This window comes from Plectropomus leopardus, chromosome 9 (genome assembly GCF_026936395.1).
Source record: "Plectropomus leopardus strain MGB_pleo_1.0 chromosome 9, ASM2693639v1, whole genome shotgun sequence".
Classification (NCBI taxonomy): domain Eukaryota; kingdom Metazoa; phylum Chordata; class Actinopteri; order Perciformes; family Serranidae; genus Plectropomus; species Plectropomus leopardus.
In genome coordinates, this window is record NC_142184.1 from 14,996,776 (window position 1) to 15,020,669 (window position 23,894).

At 40.0% G+C, this 23,894-nt stretch overlaps 1 protein-coding gene across 1 annotated transcript in view; it reads right to left on the reverse strand.

Annotated features, from left to right (window-relative positions):
* Positions 1 to 18,591, reverse strand: part of LOC121946798 (poly(rC)-binding protein 4-like) — a 50,229-nt gene extending 31,638 nt beyond the window's left edge. The window contains exons 1-4 of the mRNA XM_042491553.2: positions 18,170 to 18,591; positions 2,931 to 3,118; positions 1,459 to 1,482; positions 54 to 86 (exon numbers count right to left, since the gene is read on the reverse strand). Of these exons, the coding sequence (XP_042347487.1) occupies positions 54 to 86; positions 1,459 to 1,482; positions 2,931 to 3,038 (165 nt within the window). The 5' untranslated portion in view covers positions 3,039 to 3,118; positions 18,170 to 18,591. The remainder of the gene's footprint in view (positions 1 to 53; positions 87 to 1,458; positions 1,483 to 2,930; positions 3,119 to 18,169) is intronic.
* Positions 18,592 to 23,894: the final 5,303 nt, after the last annotated feature.

The window sequence follows — 23,894 nt, forward strand, 5'->3', positions numbered from 1 at the left end:
TGCAGATGATGAAAAGATGTCACTTTCAAAGCTCTGAATTGTGAACACAGTACCTCTTCTCGTATTCGTTTCACAGTCTCTCCTTTCTGTAAAAGAGAAAATGAGAGACAGCTTTAAACAGAATCAAATGTGCTTTGTTTGAAACATCACTGTGTCCTCGACCTCTAAGTGAAACCTGCTACTTCAAACCACGACAGTCTGATTGGAATTTAGCAGAACAAATTTCAGCTAGAGTTTCAATGCGCAATGCACTGCGGCGGTGTCCTCTGTACCGCTGTCTCAAAGAGATATCAAATACATCCGGCTGTCTAAAGGGGGATGTACACCTGCTGTAATGGCTGTATATGCAGCATGTGTGGAGACCTCCTGCCAGCAGGGACAAGAACATTTTGTCAAACATTTTGTGTCACGCTGCAGCACATCCTCTGCTGGTTTTTTGATTGTTTCTTCTCCTGTCCCCAGATTTCCTTTTGGCTTTAGTCCATCCGAGCTGTCACGCCTTTGTTCACACTTCATGAATCCACTGACGACACAAGAGTATCAAAAACTGTGCCGTCTCCCACACACTGGGCTACAATGTTATTTATGTCATATTCTTGGAAAACTTATTATATGTGGTGCATTGTGATTCTGGTGTGGATCCTCTGTTGAGCAGAAACAGATGAGAGGTTTGCCAAAGAGATGGAGTGGCAAGTTATTAGTCCGAGTGCTGCAGATCAAGTGCCTCTCTCTGTCGAGCTGCACAGTGTGTGCCAAGCTCATCTCTCTTTCTTTTCTCTATTTTCTTTGAGATATTTTGATTTCTGCAACATACTGTGGCATCCATTGTGACAGCTTTCTTCCCAGCACTCTTTATTTTCCACATATATTTATTTATTTTTTTTGTCCCTGTTCTGTCTTCTATTGATGTCTTTTGTAGGTGTTGTATTACAAGGCGTGATATCTGGAGCTACTGATGCAGCATCGAGCAGCCAGGCCCTTCCTAACAGACACTTAAAGTGCCCACAAGGGGCTGGCGGTAATACGTCTTTGGAGCTCAGTTTCAACAGGAGGCTTGCAGTCAGTGCACTAATGTTTTTGTTTGATGGATTACTGAGTTGCATTATGGGTGGTGGGGGTTGTGGTGAGGTCTTAAGAGGTTTGGTTTAAGGCAGTTACATTTAGGATTGGGATATTTAGAAAAACAATTGTTTGTTTGAGGGCTTTGTGCTCTGCGTTGATTTCAAAACAGAGTCAAGACGGAGAGGAAAATTATTCCACAAAGGCTTATTATGACTCCACATGAAAGGCATCAATATAGTTTTTGACTCAGATCAATGGAAAATAACTATACATAAGATTAGACACAAGCAAAGCATTTCAAAACATCAGCCTCTGATAAAAGAATATTATTTTATTATCAATGCTTTCACATATATGCAGTATTATGTGTAGTAGAGTAATAAAATGAATTCTCACCTTTCCTATGATGCTCCCAACCTCCTGAAACACAAGGAGATAAAGGTAATGACGTACACAAAATCCACTTTTAAAGGCCCAGTGTGTGGGATTAAGTGGCATATTTTGGCAGAAATGGAATATAATGTAATAAGTATGTTTTCTTTGGTGTATAATCAACTGAAAATAAGAATCATTAGCTTTTGCTGTCTTAGAATGAGCCGTTTATATATACTAAGGGAGTGGGTCCTTTCACAGTTCACCATGTTGCACCACAAGCAGCCACTCCGCTACAGTGTCGGAAAAACACTGATATTTACCGTCAAACTTCTTTATTCAGTGTTAATTAAAACTAATTATGCAGGCATATTTGTTCTGGAGAGGAAGATGCCTCTGCAAATAATTTGGCTCCCAGTAAAAACCTCCTGAACATCTAGATCTTAAGGCTCGGACATACTGTCGACATCAAACGTCCGCCGACAGCTGTGGTCATGCACATGCGGTTCTATTCATAGTCAAATTGAGGGTCCGTGTCAGCCCCCAGTAGTGAACGTGGGGTTGGAAGGTTAGCTTACTGTCCTCCTATTGTCAACATCAGATAAAAGTGGAACTGCTGCTGGGTCTGAAGAGAAAGTCTGTCAAATATTCATCTTGAAACTAACTTTACTGTGGAGAGGTAGCTGCAGCTTGCTTGGAACAAAAGAGTGTGGAACAAAAGATTTGAGCATGTGCAGTCCGCATTGTCACAAAAGATTGGCTGCATGTGGACATCTGCATAGAGGTCAGTGTTGACCCTACAGACATGGGTGTATGATGACATTTACATCACACGGACCAAGTGGACCCTCACAGCTGTGAATCCTAGGATAGCAATTCTATCTGGTAGATTACTCTAACCCTAACCAGTTCCACTCCTCTAACCTAAAACTAACCATTTCAAACAACGAAAGCAATAAGTCATAGTTAGGGAAAGTATAGCAGGCCATTCTTTCACTATCCTAAGTTTCGAAAAAACACGCAAATACATAAAAAACTATAAAATGGCCCTTGAGTTAAGAAATAAAAAGGGTGAGTACATCTCAGCAGGTGCTGGGCTCATGGCTCATCTGCAACGACTTGAACAGTGTCAGAGAAATACTGATTTGTACCGTGAAAACTGCTTTATTGGCTGTTTGCTGATAAATGGCTCACGCTACAAACCTCCTGAACACTGAAAAAATGGTACCCGGGAGTTCCCACTTGGCATACAGAAGAAGTTTCCACTAGTTGCAATTTCTAATCCCTACCATTAGATAACACTAAATGTCATGCACTGCGCCTTTAAAAAGGGAAAACATTTATTATACTCATAGAAGCATTTCATTATTTATATAAACTATGAGTTTATTGTTAATAATTTATGAGGCGCTGACGAATCTTATGCTTGAAAGGCCTTGAAGTGCTGCAGCATGTAATTCAATCATTCATAAACAATGTGAGCAGGAGGCTCGTACCTTTCCATGCATGAGCAGTCGTAGTGTGAGGGTCACTCCCAAGCCCCCGTCTGCAAAGTCCTGCTCACAGTTCATAGTGATGTGGGAGTGGCACGCAGGGAGACGCATGAACAAGGCTCATTCGCTGGTCACAGTCAGACGAGGGCCAGCGCTCGTTCTCTGGCTCTCCGAGGTCCTTTAGTGCCGCTCTGAGACAGAAAAGAATGACTTAATTTAAAATAAATTGTTCAAAAAAAGAGAAAAAAGTCAATCCTACCAAAGGAATGTGAGAATCAAGACATAAACATATGCATTCATGCTCACACATACCCTCATTGTTTGCACCTGAGATAAAGCTCATGCGCAGGCACACATACACACACGCAGTCATTATTCACTGAACATTATGTGCTACTATTAAACTAATTGCCGTTTTCTAATTCATTTCTCGGAAACTACTGATGCTGTATCTGACTGTGTTGTTGACTGGATGATAATTCCCGGAGATCAGACATTCAAATGAATAGAGGACAAATCAAAGCCCATATCAAATACATTTATACCATCGAGAGGCCTCTGAAAGCACATTGAAATCAAGTATCTCAGTGAGCAACTTCTTCATTAGTTTGAGTCGATGTAATATTGATGGTGATTCATAACAAAGTCATAATGAAGACCATTGTGTGTGCAGGATATTGACCAGAAGCACCAGCAGTGTCAGCGATGTAGCATCTCATCAGAGCTCTGGGGTCCTGGCAGACAGTGGGTGGCCATCGATGACTAACACGCTATTTGTGTGTCTTCATTAACCGACAAGCAGTTTCTCTCACAGCGAGTTGAGTGATTTGAGAAATTGGATGCAAAAAAAACCAAAAAAAAACACATTTCTTTTTTAGCCGAGCGTGGTTTGAGATTCATGCAAAGTTAATCAAATTCAATTTGAAACAGTTTTCATAAACCTGAAAATGTTTGGAATTTCTTCTGGGACCTGGTTTTTATCTGCTCGATCACAGTCAGCCAGAGAGGAAAAAACAGTGATATGGGCAGGATTTATACTCAGACAGCAAATGAGGAGCGTCTGTGCTGATCCCAGAATGACAATGTGGCGGCTGCTACGTGCATGTCAGTGATGTGACATACGGTATGATGATTAATATGTGAGTCACCTGGCGGCTCAGTCTCAGCGTGATGTGTATAATTAGTTCATAGAGCCATTCATGGTTCCTCTTGATTTATATTTGCTTACATTTGTCAGCTTGGACAGGGGAAGTAGACAGATATACTGTATATGTGATGCATAAATATAGCTGCACTGTAGATGCTGTAGCAGAACTTAAAGGCAAGGAGAGTTTCCTCATATTTTCCAGAGGATATGACAAATGTTTCCAATTAGGGCTGCAACTCTTAATAATTTTTTCTATTCATTTCATTATGCCATAAAATAGTCACATTATCCTGAAAACCGAAAGTGGAGTCTTCAAATGTTTTGTTTTTTCTGAGAAACACTCCAAAACCCAAACAGATTCAGTTTACTGTCACATAAATTGAAGAAAAACAGCAAATCCATCCATTCAGCATTTTTAATTAAGCAAGGCTGAGGCTGCCAGTGTTCTCCGTAAGAACTGCATGCTGGATGGTGGAACAGTGAAACCTCCCTCCTCCCACACTTTTCTGATGTCAGACTCGGAGGGGCTCTGTTTAACCAAGTAGGTTAGGTTAGCCAAAATTATTCTCAAGAAAACAAGACAAGAAAAATGTACAGCTATACTAGCACCTCTGTGAGGCTGTACCTCAGCACAGCTGTGCTTTTAGCTGAAAAATGCTAACATGCCAGCATGCTGATATGCTGATGTTTGCAGATACACTGTTTGGGGTTAATTAAAGTTTTTCAGATGCATCTCCTGGAAACCAATCAGTCAATCCAATCAAGGTCATACCTATGTTCCCTCAGTGTCACAGCTGGCCCTTTTATAACTGGGTTAGGTTCAGTTTGTCCATGTTATTAAAGACACAAAAACATTACTTCTTTGGCAGAGGTTGAGGGAACACATGGCTGAGGGAAAATGGTTTCAGGGAACATAGGGTTCAGAAAACATGGGTTTTAAGGATCACAGAGCTGAAGGAATGTGAGGCTAAGTGAACATTGGGTTCAGGGAACATAGGACTAAGGGAACCAAAAATTAGGGAACAAAGGGCTGAAGGATCATGGGGTTAAGAGGAGAAGGACTGAAGACACATAGGGTTGAGGGAACACAGGACCGAAGGAACATGGGGTTAAGGCGGCAGAGTTGAGTGAACACATGGCTGAGGGAACATGGTGTTGAGGGAAAATAGAATTGAGGTAAAATAGAGTTGAGGAAACACATGGCTTAGGGAATATAGGGTTTAGAGAACATATGACTTAAGGAACCTGGGGTTGAGGGAACATAAGGCTTAGGGAACATGCGGTTGAGTAAGCATAGGGTTGAGGGAATATAGAGCTAACGGAACATAGAGCTGAGGGAACACTCACTCAAGGCTGTAAGAACATAGGGCTGGGGGAACATATGGTTGAGGGAACTTAAGGCTGAGTGAACACAGGGCTAAGGAGACATAGGGTTGAGGGAACATAAAGCTGAAGGGACATGGGATTGAGGGAAAATATGGCTAAAGGTAATGTTGGATTTAGGAACACAGAGCTAAGGGAATTCGGGTAAGAAAACATAGGGTTGAGGGAACATAGAGTTAAGGAAACATAGGATTGATGGAACTTTAGGTTGGAGGATGCTGAGTGAATCAGTATGCTGCACACTGCTCTACAATAAAATGATATTTTATTCATTTTGACTAGTAATGTTGGCATCATGGTGCATTGCCACAAACAAATCAATGTATGGGAAACACTGCTGACTCATATTCATTTACATGTTTTATTGTTTTATATAATATATATATATATCAGAATCCCCAAATTGAGAAACAAATACATAACCTAACAAACAAATGCACAAATAGCACCGTATCAGCTCTAATAAAACCATTTTATTTTAATGGACCTTTAAGATATTTGAGACATCAAAAGAATTCTTTATCGTCTTGGCCCATGATGTTAACACTCATATCCAGTGACAACACAGTAACAAACTCTCCTCTTTGACTCATCAAGGCCATTTGTTTGTCTGCCAAGTGAATTCCAACCAGCCTACAGAGCCACTGTACACCAGCCCACTGCTGCAATCCTACTGACGCCGCCTGGCATATGTGTGTGTCCTTTCTAAATCTGCATGCTGTCTGTAGATTTGGTGAGCTATGTGAGGAGATCATGTTTAATAAATGGGTGTTATTTTAGATGAGATCCAGTTCCTGAGAGACTTGTTGTAGGCAGCTTTATTGCTTTTGCTCAGTGCACAAGGCCATTGCTGCTTCGCTGATTTATTCATGCACTGGATGTTTGCAAAGACACGTTATAATGCTCACTTCTTAAGATCCCACAGAGCTCGACTGCCTGTGTGGCCTTTATATTCCCATCCATGGCCGCGGCGCAGTCTGACATGCCAGCCAGTCAAAATGTGGTAGTAAGTGGAGCAAAGTGTCATTTTCCTGGATTAGATTGCACCAAATCAAACTTTCTCTGCCTTTTTTTGAGAGAAGTGCTCATTTCATTGACTTACAAAGCTATCAGTTAGAAGCTCATCTCCATACAATTTCCATAAATATCAAACAAAGCCCTTGGGGTTGACTGGGGATAAACAAAAATGGGAACATTTTGCTTGCTGTTAGCTACAGATATAAGGCTGAGTAATCATGACTTTAAGCTTGATCGATGCGTCCTGAACACATGTGTTATCACAGAGCACATTTGTGCAACCCGTGGGCTAACTGCATTATGTTTAGGCACTGAAGGGCATGGCTAAAATGTTAGCACTTTATTGCATTAGGGGCTAATGGTTGGAGGGATCATTATGTTCTGCTCTGTGGGTTGATAACAAGGCATGTGCTCTGTGTCTGTGTGAGGGCGGGGAGTCTCTGAACTGCCTCATTTCCAGAGTCCCAAGCAGCAGCAGCGTTCCAGGATGAACAGAGCCCCTCTGTTCTAAATTAGACCTGGTAACTCAGAACAGGGAATTAGCAAAGTGCAGACTGCAGCGCCAGGCTGCCAAAATACAGTCAGAACAGAAGTGAGAGGCGGAGAGCACATCCACTGTCCTGCTCCTTTGTCACTGACTGTGTAACCTTGGACCTGCTCTGCCTCACTGAATCCAGTATGCAGGAGCTTCTCGTTGAGTCACTGCTTGTATTCAGCGTTAAATGCGCTCAAAGACTGATATGGCAATAAACACCAGCAGCCAGGTTAGAAACAAACAAAAAGTTAAGCCAACTTCCTTATATGGAGGGAGCACTGAAAGTGGGTATAATATGATTTTTTTTCCTGCACTATATAAACACTACACCACTATCACCCATAACAAATAATAACAATATGTACAGTATTATGTATGAGGGCTGAACAACAATTATTTAAAACAAAATTGCCATTGCGATGTGAACTTGTGCAATAAACACAAGTTCATTGCACTCAGAGATTTTTAGATTTAGTTGAGTGAGAATATCAGTAGAAAACCACACTTTAAAATGTAACTATTATTCTTTTTTTAATGGCGCCATCTGTGTCTAGTTCAATTTTGTCATTTTATATCTCGTAGTATACTGAAAACAGCGGAAAAGCAAAACTGACTACATTTCAATATCTGCTTATTTATCACAAGTAATATTGTCACAATATTCAACATTATTGCATATCACATATTTTTTCTCATGCAGCCCTGCTATGTCCCTGTATTCTAACACTGAAGGAAGGAATTAGTGCTGAAAAGATAAAGTGATTAGTGTATTAAAAGAAAATTAATCAGCAACAATTCTGAGAATGGATTAAAGGTATTTTATGCAGGAATTGTTGGTTACTGCAGTATCCAACAAACGTGAAAGCAAACGCCAACCCTAACCCTAACCCCAACTCTACATGCCGTTTGCTATATTTGCAATTTTTTTGGCTCTGTGTCCATGATTTTTGTAGCTTCCTCCATGTTCATTACCCTTTTATGAAGTCCTGACCTCACCTGTGTGCTCTGCTCAGGAAAGTCCCTAACACAACATAATAATAAGAAAATACAGGCAGAGTGCAGATAAATACACTGCGGCACACTTGTAGTGGGTCACAAGTGATGATTGGGAGAAGTTATTTTTGTATCAGGAAATTGTGTGTATTGTGAGTCATAGGAAAATCCTGCATAGTATATCTTTCAGTCATTTTTTAAGCAAACGTGCCAGAAATTAGCTGATTCCAGCCGCTTAAATGTAAAGATTTGCTGCTTTTCTTTGTCAGATATTAAAGTATAATAAAATATCTTTACCTGTGAGGTGAGACGAAGCGTGACATTTGAAGACATCATACCTTCCTGTTTTTGGTGTTTTTTTTAATTTGTTGTTGCCTCATTCTGTTTCATATTTTCTTGTTAAAAAAACATTGAAAATTTTAAAATATTAAAAAAAAAATCTTGTGATGAAAATATGTTTATAAAGTACCAATAGTCAAGGCTACTAGGCTCAGTATTTAATACCAGAAAGGAATCATGCCAAAAACTACAATATTAAGTCAGATGATGCAACAAACTAGAATTATCCTTTAAGGTATTGAGGTTTTTTTTTTTTTTGGCCTTACTTTTATGACGCATACATCAAAGATGTCTCAGATTAAAGCAGCCAGCATTCATCCCTTGACAGCCGCCAGCAATAGTTTTTTCTTGCCATGTTTTTAGGAGCATCCACTCCAGAGAGTCTGTCGAGATGAAAAGGATGTTGTAGAACCCGCTTGTCTAGAGGACTGGACACCTGTTCAGAGACAAGCATGTCCCTCACACAACCGGCAAACAGACGGCTCAGGGCCAGCTTACAGGAAATGAAGAAGGAATGAGGACATGTCGGGTCTCCATGGTGAAAGACAGAAACAGGGTTCCCCTCTGCATATAGCACATACAGGGGGTCGGGGGTATTGAGTGTCTGCTCAATACACACACAAAGACAGGGAGGATAGGGTGTCCCCCGGATGGGCACATACATGGCAGTAAGTGAGAGGGTGTCAACGTGTGTACACGCGCATGGCGAGGGCGAGAGGTGAGAGATCATTCACACACATGGAGACAGCCACATTTACAGGTCTGTGTGCACCAAAACAACCCCACATACAGCTGCTGGGATGAAAGAAGGCAACAATTCACACACACTAACACACACCCACCCACACACACACACACACACACACACACACACACACAGGCAGAAATCGTTGCGCTGAAACACAAGAGCGAACAGGCTTTGATCTGCTGAGAAGTTCCACAGGAGGACTTTTCCTGCATCTGTCTGTCATGAGCAAACTCAAAGTGCTGCCATGTTTGAGTACATGGGATGACACAATGAGAGCGTCACCTCCTGAGATGATGAAAAATCACATATAGGACAAGTGAGAGAGTCCTCTGCAGGCTCCTCTTCACTAGTGGTCAGCCAATCGGAGCAGTTTTATCTTAAATGAGATCCTCAGGGAACAAACGTGTGCACACCAGAACACACAGAAAAATAAAAACACATATAAACAAACAATCTGGAGGGTCTGTCCATTATTTTGACTTCATACTGCACTCCAGAGTATGTGTAGAAGATCTAAATAGCAGAAAGTGTTGGACTAACAAAGCTAACGACTGCATATTCAAAAGAATACTTACATTTCAGTAGAATTATGACTTTATGCTGAAGCTTCTTAATTAAATGAACTCAGTTTCATGTGAATGAAATATTCACAGAGGGGCTGCATGTTTGGATTAGCTTTAACAGCATCGCAGCTATAACTCATGCTGGGATTCATCAGTATTATTGCTTTATGAGCCGAGCCGCTCTGTAGAGACGACTGTATATGCAACCTAAAACTTCTGTGCAAAAGAAGCACACTTTAAAGGGAAAATTCACCCCTTATAATCAAAAATATACATTTCGTGTGTCGCTATTTATCAGTCAAGACTGTTTTGTTGTGTTACCTAAAAAATGTATACATGGAACTGCTCAAAACAAGGTCTGTGGATTATCTTGAGTAACCAGATCATTATTTCTGGAAAGAGACACTGCTGTTGAGTTTTTCAAATGTAAATTTTTTTTGGTGCTTTGAGCACCACGAACTGAGTGCCATCTAGTTCCATTACATTCAAAAGAAAGCCAATATTTTCTTAACTCAGTGACTCACACCAAAACAAGCTAAACTGATAAAAAGCACTAAGAGAAACATATGTATTTTGTCTCTTCTAATCTCTTCTCAGACCTCTAGAAATGATCTCTTATGCTCTATTAGCTGTGGCAACAATAAAGTAGCCTCTTAGAATTTGGTTCAGATCTCAACCCTGCCCACTTCAATCCATCCAGAAAAGCAGAAAATGCCCCAAAAATACAGAAATGTATGAACTGTAGTCAAGTGGCAACCGCTGTAGCCGTAAAAGTAAGCCAACATGGGAGTGTAATATATCTAAGTGTGATTGCACTGACTGTTATATGATTTCTGGCATTAGATGGAATGATAATTTATATTATTATCCTCATATTCATTGAGAAATATATAAAAATGAATTTCTAGAATATGGTGTGTAGGCCAGGATATTGCTGCAGCAAGACAATAGTTCATTTTAAATGGTATTTGACACACATTTCACCTTTCACAAATGTTGTGTCTCCTGTGATTTAAAAATTACAGAAGGCCATATTACGATTTTGATAAGTTGCTATTCTGTGCTATTTGCCTTGTCAGTTGCCTTATTCTATAGCTAAAAAACACTAAGACTTAAAAGCTCTTTTTAAGTATACACAGGTCTCTGCACTGTGGCTGCACATACCACGATCTCTCCACTGAGACGAGAGAGAGAAAAGAATAGCGACAGGAGGAGAGGGCTTTCGTTGTGAAACAGGAGAGGCTTGAAATTAAAGAGCAGTGTTTCATCTCTCAGCGTGTCTGTCTCGGCTCTGTCACATATAATGGGAGGGGTCAGCCCTCGGGGCAGAGGGGACTGTCCTCTCCTATCAGCCGCTGGCTTCATCTGGTGTTAAAGCATAACCGTGTCAGCCTGCAGTGCGAGCCGCCTGTCAACCACAGGGCCCCAGAGAGGGTTATCAGACCCCTGGGCTGCCTGCTGCTCCTGGAGCCGCTCGGCTTCTCTGCAGCAGAGAGAAGGCCAACAGCCGTGTTCACCACAGCCGCTGCACCCCAAAGTGGGCTGATAAGATTACCCCATAGCAGTTTAATTTTAATCTATAATCTGTGGCATTTTTTGCGAGCTACTAAAACTACAAGATTCCCTGCAGATTGTGTAAACAAATCTGCTGAACAGTTGCAATTAAAGTTTGTAAAAGTATTGTGACAAAAATCACTGCTGTAGAAATTTCTTCCAAAACTGTGTGGGATTTCTGGCTGACATGATGAATTTAGAGTGCCATTGAGTTGGTTTTTATTTATAACAAAGTACTGTAATATCTCTCTCATCCCCCAAACATATTTTTGACTATCAGAACAAAAAGTCTCTTATTGTTACACAAAGGCAGATTATTTCTCTCCATCATAACAATTGTCACTCTACTCTCTGCATGGTTAACAGCTCAGGAGCCACATATTATTATCAGAAACAGTTGCATTTGTAAAGTCTGTCATATCTCAAATTGGTGCAGATCAATACTTTCAGGACTTCTTGTCACGGCAATTCACAATCATGTCAGTCTTGCTGCAGAATCTGCATAATTACAAGTGAATCTGATAGCTAATGAAGAGGAGTGTAATTGACACTCCATTATGGCAGTCTACCCTCAGCCATCAGTTTCTGTGACTGTTGGAACGCACCAGTATTTAGTTAGTGCTGTCTCAATGGTTATTAGTAAGAGTGCACCCTTTAAAGAACATGGCTACTGTGTGAGAAACAAACATTGATCAAGTGCTGTTTCCACAAAGGATCTCGTGTCCTCATTAGGTAAACCCCAGTTTCTTCCTCCTTCTCATTATTGCCAGCAGGAATGAAACAACACAAACACACAGATAATGAACCTTACGGGGCCGTGTGTTTCTGGGCTGTCAATTGTTATCTCCCGAGTGGCTGCTGGTTCCAGACACACAGTGACACCGTCTGAGCCTTTATTTACACTGGCTTTAGGTAGCATGGGGACAGTGTGGCCCAAGCTCATATACTGCACACTTGTCATTTGGCCTTCTTCTCAAAGTTTAGGGCTAATGCTAACTTTTGTAAAAAAAAAAAAAAAATTCAAAATAAGTCCTAATTTTTTTGTTTAATCTGAATGTAATCCTTAGACAGTCTTAAAATGCACTGAATTAATTAATCTAAAAAAATAGGCCGTAACTGGCATTAAAGGTCCCATATTATTTTAAAAAAAGTCATGTTTTCCTGCCCTTTTGCAGATATAGGTGCTATAAAAATACCATGAAAGTATCACAGTAGTCAATCGAGAGAAGTCACAGTCACTTTATAGAAACTGTGCATTTAAACAAGCTGTCAGGACTTCTGTGAAGTTGTGATGTCACAACTATACTATGCAATGGTAAATAGTGCAGCTACAATGCTGTTACAGTCATTTGCAATGATTTGCAGAGGTGCCAAGAGCACATGAGAGAGAGTCAATACAGGTATATTCAGGCAGACAGTGTGAGGAAAATAAAATAATAATAATAAATAATGTTTTTCAAAAATTAAACCATGTAAAGATGTTCTGGTAGAAACCCAAAACACAAGTTTTAACCTGAAAATGAGCATAATATGGGACCTTTTAAAATGCCAAGACATGGGAAATCATATTTCATGAGTCTTTTTTTAAGCCTTTGCATTGTAAAATATTAAAATATTTGGTAACATCTATTTCTTATAAATAATGTCATGCAGATTGAGATAGTGGAACAAACGGCACTCGTACTTTTGTTTCCGACCACGATGCTGGTGACAACATGGACAAGTGCAAATTTAACTATTATTTTTATTATTATTATTATTATTATTGTTATTATTATTATTATTATTATTGTTATTATTATTATTATTATTATTATTGTTATTATTATTATTATTATTATTATTATTAATATTTTATTGTTATTATTATTATTATTATCATTATTGTTATTATTATTAATTTAACTGGCTATTTTCTGAAGATTTTGTGGCCTGGCTGTAACTTGTACAAGGCAATGTATGCAAAACTTGGTGAATATTATACACAGTTTTTACAATGTGACAATGGGAATCAGCCAGGTATTTCCTAGTTTTGTTCTTTCTTACCTCCACCACATGATAAAAAAGTCATGTTTTAGTGTTGCAATAAACATTTTGACAAAATTTTCCCTAACTTCCTTTAAATGATGTCCCTTTTCTATTTTTTTCTGACATTATTGTTATTGTAAAATTGGCTTTAGATTTTATTCTGATGCATTTAAAAAAAGGTCTCGCCTCAAGCTGTAGATACGGTGCTGACAATCACTTCAAAAACCAAATACAAATTGCTATCATATATGATAGAGTAAATCAGAATATCATCATAATTAAGAAGCTAAAACCAAAGAGATGTGCCAAAACAATTGCTAAAAATGTTTTACCGATCAATTAATCGATTTACTATGTGTTGCAGTTCTCTTGGTTGCAGATATGTCTTTTTCATTTTATACATCTCTTGCACTAAATTTAGGAAAATCTCTAACTGGCTGTGTGCGTCACGTGCTGCAGTGCTGTTTTCATTCGATTATACAGTTTGACTTCTGCAGAATGTTTATCCCTCTGGACTTGACACTGGAATTTTCTGGTCATTTGCCTTGCCTTGACTTACAATGGCACGCTTCTTATTATTAGAGAGCTTCTATTAGGACCATATATCATTCTGAATGGTTTTTTTGGCATGGCGGAGAATACACTTTGGCAGGGTATTAACTCTAGCTTTTATCCCATCCCTCTTGCAGGATGAAGGTCACTCTCTCTATCTGCAAAATGACTTTCCTCTCTTCTCTTTCATCCCTGCTTCCCTCCCATCCTCCACACCAGGGCATGAGTCAGAGAATCTGACACCTCAGAGGAGAGAGGAGAGGAGAGGGGAGGAGAAGAGGAGAGAGAGAGAGAGAGAAGGGAGACAAATTGAGAAAGAAAGGGGGGAGAAATGGGGACAGTCGGAGGGAAGAGAGACGAGTTGATCAATATCTCGCAGAAACAAGTAACCTGAGAAGATGTGGACTGCTTCCTTTGACGTGCAAGACACTGTATTTAAAGCAGCAATTAAATTAATCAAAGCACAGATGGCGCAGGAGTCCTTGCTCAGATCCACCGTACAGTATCCTTCATCGTGCCGTACAGTACGGCTCTGCAAAGTCATATTGTTTAGAGCGTTGCTATGCTTAAGTTAGCCTGGTGTGTTGTTTGGTACACAGCAGCACCCGTGCACGTTGAGCTGAAACTACATATTACATAAGCTCCTCAACAAACCGAGCACAAACCCAAAAATAGTGCAGTCCCTGTTAAATATTTCAGGCACTCGGCAGCTGAAGAGGGGGATAAAAGGCTTCTCTCCTTCTTGGTCGCAATACAAAAACAGACACACACACTGATGCAGATGGCAAATTGAAAGAAAACCTCCATATAGTATACTGTAGAGCAAAGCAGATTACTGTCACGAAGGCAGTCTTTTAGTTCATTCGCTTGATGTACAGCGCTTACTCACTGGACTGGCATACTTAGCACACACCTATCCGTATTCCTCCAGTCTCTGTACAGTACAGACGGCTCTTTGATGGCAACTCCTGAACTAAATAAATCACGCTCATGAGACTCTTTTGCGAGACACAACAGGAGAGTCACGGGGCCTGCTGGGTCAATCTCTGGAGCTCAACACAGAGCTATCTTTTCATAGCGGGGACAGCCCGCGGCTCTGGCAGACACTGGGTCAGTCTTAAGAGCAGCGGCGAGGGTCACATTCTGTCTCAGAAGAAAGGCTTTCTTCATAAGCAGAACAAGACAACAAAAGAATGTACACTGTTTTTTTGCATGCAAGCTTCACAAAGCAATAAGTATTCATGTGATTTTGTTCTTGCGCAGAACAGCTTACTTCATGGTTAAGGATAATGAAGTGAAATCTATTGCAATCGACAGAGCTGGAGGAGAGGGTGTTAAGCCTCAAGAGTCTGTGGTTATTAGATAGCGACAAGCACAGGTTAATTGCTCAAATGCAGGTTAATTGCTACAGGGGATTTGTCTCAAATATTGCAGAGGAAATTAATTTGTATCACAACAACGCTCCTGTGACAACAACATCTATATTAACGCCTGAATGAAGATGATGATACTGACTTGCCTCGTAAAAAGTCCAGAAGCACTGCAAGTTATTACAGGTTTTGAAGTGGTGTGGATGTAGAGCTGAAGTTATTTGGGACTAATATGATATTGACCTGATTTAAAGGCCCAGTGTGTAGGATTTAGGGGGATATATTGGCAGAAATGGCATATAATAAGTATGTTTTCTTTAGTGTATAATCACCTGAAAGTAAGAATCATTTTGTTTTTGTTACCTTAGAATGAGCCATTTATACTTACATAGGAAGCGGGTCCTTTTACATGGCGATTGCCTCATTGCACTGACATGTGTCTACAGTAGCCCAGAACGGACAAACCACTAGCCCACCCTCCGTGACAAGAGTGTGTAAAACACAGACTTTTTTTTTTTATGTTAAACTGGTTTTATTCAGTGTTTTTACAGGTTTATATAATCAGGTCTGTTTGTTTTGGAGAAGAAGAGACCTCTGTAGATAAAGCAGTTTCACATATAAAAACAAACAAACAAACAAACAAACAAACAAAAAAAAAAAACACTATACACTAACTAACACTATATAAACACAAAAACACTATAGGCTTTTTTGCTGAAGGGCTGGTAAATACAGTGGCTGACACTAAAAAGTGAAAACCTGAATGGCCCTATTTAGAGCCAGTGTTTGTCTGTTCTAGGCTACTGTAGAAACAGGATGGTGCAACATGGTGAACTCTGTGGACGAGCATCCGCTCCTTATGTAGATAAAAGCAGCTCATTCTAAGGTAACAAAATCACTATTCTTACTTTCAAGTGAGTATACACTATAGAAAACATACTTTTATATATCATATTCCATTTCTGCCAAAATATCCCCCTAAATCCCACAAATGGGACCTTTAAGTAAACAAACAAATGAAACATGTTGTAAGATGTTTTGTCAGTAGAAACATCTTTGCTCCTCTGTGTTGTTAATGCATAAAAGCTCCTTTTGTCCTCTCCTCGTCAGTAAAAGGTGATTGAATATCCATGATCTCTCTCTGCAGAACTGTTTAATAGAGTAAATCTGCTGCACAGGGCTGCAATTACTTGATGACTGCAAACTAAAACTAAGCATTGTTCCTGTTCCACCCCCCCACCCGCCCGCCTTCAGTCCGCTAGAACAGCATTTTAGTAGATGAGAAGGATTATTGGCAGTTCCCAGACGTTGGAGCAGCACGTGTCAGGTCTGGCTTCTGTTATTTATGAAGCCTCTCGGCCCCAGCCCTCACTCTGCAGCAGAGATGCAGGTGGGGTTTCATTATTGAAGATGCTCTTCCACTTCTTATTAGATCTCTGACTCTCAGAGTGCATTAAGGAATTGCATTTGGACGGAGAGTCAGCAATACATGATGGTCTGTCTTTGTACCCCCTGGAGTTCCTCTGAAAGATATGTGTGTGGCTCACACAGCAGCCAAATTGTGTGTCCAATTCCCTGTTCAGGAATAAATAGTGTGCATGCACTCAAGCAGACGCCCCCATCACCACACACACACACACACACACACACACACACACACACACACACACACACTCACACACACACACAAGAAAATTCTATTCTTTATTGATCTCTGTTATGCGCTTGAGAAAATAAATCTGAATCATGTTCTCCTACTTTCTCGAGTAAAATAGTCATACAATGCATTACACCTAAATGAATTCTGCCGCAAACAGCTCACAGTTACACCCATAAGTGATGTGCAATTCTCCAATTGTGTCCTATTTTCTCTCCACTGTTTGTTTGAGCGGTGTACACATGCAAGATTCATGAGCGTCTCCAGGCAGCAAGGAGCATGATGTCCTGAATCAATCAGCTGGTCTGCTATCAGTTGCTTTTTGTATTTATTGATTCTGTTGTAGTGAAGGCGATCCGTCTCCTGAATTTCATAAAGTGGTTAAATTTAGGCCATTATTTGCGAAACATGTGTTGTTACAACTGAAACGAATGGACAGATTTTCATTCCAGTTATGACAAAAAACAAACACTAATTTGTATTTCAGCTTAATTGTTAATTAAGATGTTGACAAGCTTGTTTGTGCTGAATAAAAATAATCATTCAAACGACTACTGACAGTGAATGTCTGGCAAACAAAACAGCATTTTTTGGACATTGTGGACAAATGAGTGAGTAAATGAGTGAGAGTGAGTTTATGTACAATTAAACTGCCAAATGTGACTCTAAAATCTAAAACATGTCCAGCCAAACAGCATTTGCCCCAGGTTTTGGTTTTCATTTGGGTCAGCTTATCAAGACAGTTTTTCTATCCCACTGTAAGACTAATGCAATTAGGCATCCTGGTGAATAATGGTGCTGTCACACACACTCGCTGCCTCAGCACCAAGCAGGCGCCCACAGTACCAGACTTGTTGAGAATGATCTTTGTGTTTCAGGACTGGCCTGCATGGCCAATGGGGTCCACTTTCATTATCATAAAACCGTCAACAAACAAGAGACCAATTGTCTCCCGGGTCTCACTGTGTGTCCCCCCTCTGCTCATCTGGCGACTTTGTGCCATATGCTGGCTTTAACAACCCCAGACACTTTATTGCTTCATTAATTCAGCTTCTGTGAATCAATTCATGATTTCAGCTCCTACTCATATTAGTAAAATATTGTGATTTAGAGAGGCAATTAGAATTTCAATAGTTAAAGGGCCTGATTCTGGCTTTAGTTCCGTGATTTCTCATTAAGAGGCTAAATTAGAAATACACGCCCCTCTGTTTGGTGTAAATCGAGGTATAAGACATTAAATGACAGTGCACAGCGATCAAGAATGTCACCTACAGAATAAGAGCTGTTTCAAGTTGGAGAAACGGGAACATGCTGTCCAAAAATGTGCCCTTTTCTGTGATAATCCGAGCCACTTACCTGTTTTCATGTAAAAGGTCGCAGGCTGCAGATCCCACTAAAGTATCCCCATGGATTTGTGTTGTCTCCGGGCTTTGTATCCACATAGAGTCCAATGACGCGGACGTGTAGTGCGGACTGTCCTCCCGGTGTGTCAGCAGACAGAGTGCAGGGCGCCTGTGCGCTGAGGAGGGGAGAGACACACTGAGAGATGCAGGCGGCGACCACCCCGCTCACCCTGATCACCGCTAACCGAGGGCAGCTCTGGGAGACAACCGAGTGCTCTCTGGGTAAAAAAAAAAGTCCCTGTGGCTTAGCTGCCAGCCGCTCCGCTGTGTTTGTGTGCCCGCCTCGGCCGGTGTGCAGTGATCCTGTCCCCACAGGACCTCTGCTGGGAGCGCAGCGCGCGTCTTCTCCCCGTGCGTCGCTCCGCAGATTGACACATTCAGGATCATTGAAGCTGTGCGCGGTGTGAAATCATGGCATGACCGGGGAAATTACATCTGCTGAATCAATCAGGCTGTTCGGAGATGTGCGGCAATATCTTGTCTCAATTATAGTGATTGTTATAATGGAAAAATCTACAGTACCTGCCTGGGTGCACATTTACAGCTGCTTTTAATTCAACAAATATACATTATTATATACCCATTTGAAGTCCAGTTAACTGTAAGTCAAATACCACAAACCCCTGAGAAACTGGCTCATACTTTATGGGGCAACAAAGCATGTAGATCTAATAGAAATCTTGAGCCAAAGAGTCAAAAGTCATTGGCTTCGTTAAAGTCGGGGTGCAAATTTAAAATTTAGGTATTTTCTTTCTGAAGTTTGTGTATGAGATCATTAACTTATTCTCACATTGCGCCATCTAGTGTATTTATCTTTATGTTGCAGTTGTTTCCCCACATGATTCTGAAAATAGGAAGGCATATTCAGAGTTCTGTTTTCTGAATCAGAATTAGATACTTTATTGTTCCCCGGGGCTGGAGGGGATTTCTAGAAGTAGAAATTAAAAAGTAAAAAAAAAAGATATTAAAAAAAATTAAAATATGTTCATTATAAAACAAAAATATGTGCATTTTGATTCAATCTCACACAAATTTGTAAAAAATGTAAATTATGGCTGATATGCTGGGTATGATAAGTGTGTAAAAAGATAGAATTACAAATATAAACAAATATAGGCCTTACGCTACATTACAATGAACAAACTCGTATGTAAAGGTGTCGAGATATTAAAAATATATGTACATTATGCACCACATTGTGATATTATTATTATTTTTTCTATCTTATCCTGCACCAGGTCTGGATCGTGGGCAGGGATAATGCCTTTTTTGTAAGTTAGAATGCCTATGCCATTCACCACGCTCATACTCAGCGACACCATCTTCAGTTTCAGCCTCAGAGTGGAGACCATCTGACTAATCCTCATATTTTATTCACAGCTTTTAAATCTACAGCATATACAGTAAGTACATTTTTGTCTCCTGTGTTTTTTCTTCCAGCGTACTGGTTTTATTTATGCAACATACAAAAACACTGTTGGGAAGCTGATTTTCAGGCCTATTAGTTGGTACTGGTGTTAGCTTTCTTAATATTTGTTGCTGGCTCGCACAAGAATCTAAAGTGTGTCTGCTCTCCTTAGGACGATTAGGGCAAGTCCCCAGGGGCAGTTGGGACTGTGTTTTTCCTACGTTGTTACAAATTAACAAAAAGTAGACAAAGGCTCTTCCCAAGTAAGTGAGACCCACTGTAAAATCACTGAGTGAATATTTACTGCATGAATGTCATATCAGGCTATATTTTAACCTCTGAGCTTATATTGAATGAGTTCAGTTATTTCACTCTTTTTGTAAACTCACAAGATATTCATTTATTTATTTTGTTCTGCAAAACAAAACAAACTTAATAGCCTACATATACCTGTATCCACACTGAGCTGACAGGTGCCACTGAAAGTAATATCTCAGTAATTTAGGAAAATATAATAATTTTATAAATGTTTTGTTTTTCTTAAAGAAATGTGTGAACAAGCAACATTGTGACAAAAAGCATTCAAATGCAGACTGCAAATATTTTAGTTGAAATGATATTTTTTGTAGGCCAGAACAAGGTGTCCTAATAGTCCCAGGGAGGCAGTATTTTGGGAAAAAGCACGCCCTGTACATTTTTTTCGAAATTGTGCCTTTCATGTTTGTGTTGTGCTCAGTAGTTCAGTCTATGGGGACTTGGCCTAGGAAATGGAGGGTTGTCGATTCAAATCCCTGTACGGACCTAGTACAGTGTGTGGGCTGGCAGCTAAAGAGAGGTGCTACTATGCCATAGAGCATTGAGCAAGGCACTGAATTCCCAAACTGTGAGTAATAAGCGTAATATGCAAAAGTATTTCAAATGCCAAGTGCTTTGTGTGGATTGTTTAGATTGACAAATAAAGAAATTTAAAAAACCCAAAACTGATTAATTGTTTGCAGACATCTGTATCTGATCAGGGATCCAATTATTTTCTTTACTGTTCAAGTGCTCTATGAGAAATAGTTCATGTTGATACAAAAATGTCCCAAGCGACCCCACTCTCTCCTGATATTATTGTATATTATACATCAGTAGCAATATAAAATCTAGGTAGTCTAAGTAAAGTGGCTATCATTCTGAGCGACGTTTGTTTATTTATCTTTTCCTTTGTGTCTGTGGCAACTGTCAGACAAATAAGAGCTCAACAAAAAGACATTAGAATTAAAGAGAGACATTTTACAACAAAGTGCTTCACAACAACAACATCACCAACAATCAAGAGTCAAGTACAACAAACTGCCAGAGACACACAGCTCATATCACCCAGATTTGTCTAACAGAGCTGCACTGGAAGGTAACTGTGCACGGGTAGAGACATGTGAGACAAACAACATCAGATGGACAGAATGATAAGAATCAGTCTTTTTCACACCAAGCAAAAAATGTGATGAATTTTCACTTTCACAAAACGGCTCATTAATTTAAAGACACTGGAGGAAGACATCGAGACAGCTCCCACTGCTTCCTGTGTGAAGGAGGGAATGTCTGAGTAATTTGAGCATGACATCTCCATCCATTTCACAAATTATCTCAGTTGTTTCTCAGGTGCCTCTCGTTCACGGCAAAGAGGATGGATGCAAACTCGTGTTTATACTTCTAAATAAAAGGCCTCTATTCATCACCGCTTGACATTTTTTAAGCACTGTCTCGGTAAGCTGCTGCATTTTGTTGTCTGTCTGATGGTGGCATTTTGTCTCAGCTAGGAGTCAAAAGAGAACAGAGAAGCATTGTAAATTAAAAATATATTTTCAGCATTGTTAATAGCTGTGTATTTCCCAAATGGACACTCAGAGTTATGACCTTTTAAGTGCTTATGGGGTCACTTATTGAGATAAAAGGGATGTAATTATGCAGTATGATTACCACAACCTCGACTCAGTGCTGTGCCACCAAGTGAATAAAGCCATATTATACCTCAACCTTGAGGGAAGACACATTACAGTGTAACTTCTTAAATCTTTTTGCAGGGAAGCATAACTTTGAAGTAAGCTATAGATGAATAATACGGTCTATTATCGTTTAATTTCACCCACACTAAAGAAACTCTACGGGAGTTTCTGCATAACGGCGCCCTATAAATCAATCACTTAACCATATAAAAGCTTTACTGAATAACTCCCTGTGGTCCATCTGCTCCAGTGTCAGAGTGACATGTTGTTTTTCAAACAGTAGGAGGTGCTGTGTGATTTCAAATCTATCTTGCAGAGACAGGGTGCTTTGTTGCTTAAAAAGAAAAAATAGAAAAGAAAAATGCAGCCACCACTAGGGGTGTGTGGGTCAGGCCGCCGTCAGCCATCAGTCATGTTGATGTGGCTTTAAAACAGCTAAGGTGCTCTGTTGGATATGACACAGCCATCAACTGAGGGAGGGAATTGAGATTGCATCAATACACTTGCCACATATAATGCAGGGTTGTAATAAACACAGTGAGATCTGCACTAAATCACAGGAAGACAAGCTGAGGGAGCTGAACTAGTGTGGGATTTCTTAGAAATTAGTCAGATTTCCTCCCTGCTACTGGGGCGTACTTTTCGAGGAGGTTACAGGGACCATGTTCCTTGCATTTTTTTAGGGAGTGGTACTGCCACCATCCCCACCCCCCAACACATTTTTACACAGTAAACTCATGCTTTATGTAGAAAAGATATGGAAGTTGGGATGATGTTAATCTTATATGATCTGACACACACGGGACTAGTATTACTTGAGAAATCAACCTACCATAAAAAAAATAAATAAATAAAAAATGTTGGCAATTGCCATGTAAAAATAAAGCAATATTATTTGTATATAAGCAATTTTTTTCTCCCAACCCTATTAAATAGGAACCCCCACCATCTCTGGTTCTATTCTACACTTTTTACCAGTGGTGTCAGTCAATATATCAATGAATCTCATCACTATTTGTTGTGTATAATATTTTTGTTGCAACGGTTGATTTCATGTAGAGGAAATATCAAAATTACACATGTAAAAAAACATGGATACGTTTTGTTCTATAGGGGTAGGGGGATCAGAAAAATTGAAGCCCTTCTGAGGATTTGTGCCTTTTCCAACTGTGCCCCCCTCTGACCTTTGAAATCAAAATTACACCCTTGACCTGCTATGGTTTGTGTGCGTGAGTGCGTGCGTGCATGCATGTGTGCGTGCGTGTGAGTAGATGGTGTATTGCTGCCACAGTGTAAAGGTGTGAGGGTACATTGGTGTAATTTAATGCTTTTGATTCCATTTTTAGGACCTGAACCACACGCAGCAGATATGCATCTGTTTTCTGATCATTTCTAATTTAGTTTGGTTAAGCCTGAAGTGCTCTTGTTCTCATTGTAACATGAACTTAAAAAAACAAAAAAAACCAAGTCTAGCTGGAAGTTAGATAGTGATGTCAGGTTCACAAAAGCCTTCTTGCTTGCGCTGATTTAAATCATGGCGCATAGACCCCCCATTTGCTTTGACAAACACAATGTATATCATCCCTGCTTGTCTGGGAGCATTCAAGTTTAACAAATACCTCTCATACTAAATGGCACTGAAACAATGAGAGATGACACGAGGGCAACAACTAAAATTACTCAGCCGTGGAACGTCTCTCTCTTCTTCTCTCCAGTCCTCCCATGCAAAAACACACACGACTTCACATTATTTGCACTGGATTTCTTAACTTTGTCCTGACAAATAGTGATTGAAGGCATATTCTGCTTTTGTCTGCTTCCACATGCTGGAGCACAGAGAAGGTCGTAGGAGGAGTAGCCTTTCATTAAAGTTACTCCTGCAGTAGCTTGATCTTCTTGAAAGCTGTGATCGTCTTTGATTCCCTCTCAGGCAAGAAGCAATGGTTTGACATTTCTTTTTTGATGTTTACTTATCAAACATGAAAGAGATTCCTGGTACAAACGTAACTATAACTTCCTTTCAAATTCACATGATAAATCTGCAGAAGCTACAGGTGTGTCAGTGTCCGCTGTACCAAATTAAAGAATGAAAGAGACCCACAAATTAAGTGCATGCACAGACACATGCACTGTGGACTGCTATATAGAGTTTACCACTGTGGCTATGATTTGCATTTAGATGCAGAATGGTGATGTTTATTAGAAAGCACATTTCCCTGTATCTTTCTGTGAGGATGTATGGCTTTGCTTTGAAGAGAGTTTATTATTTTGAACAATGGCTG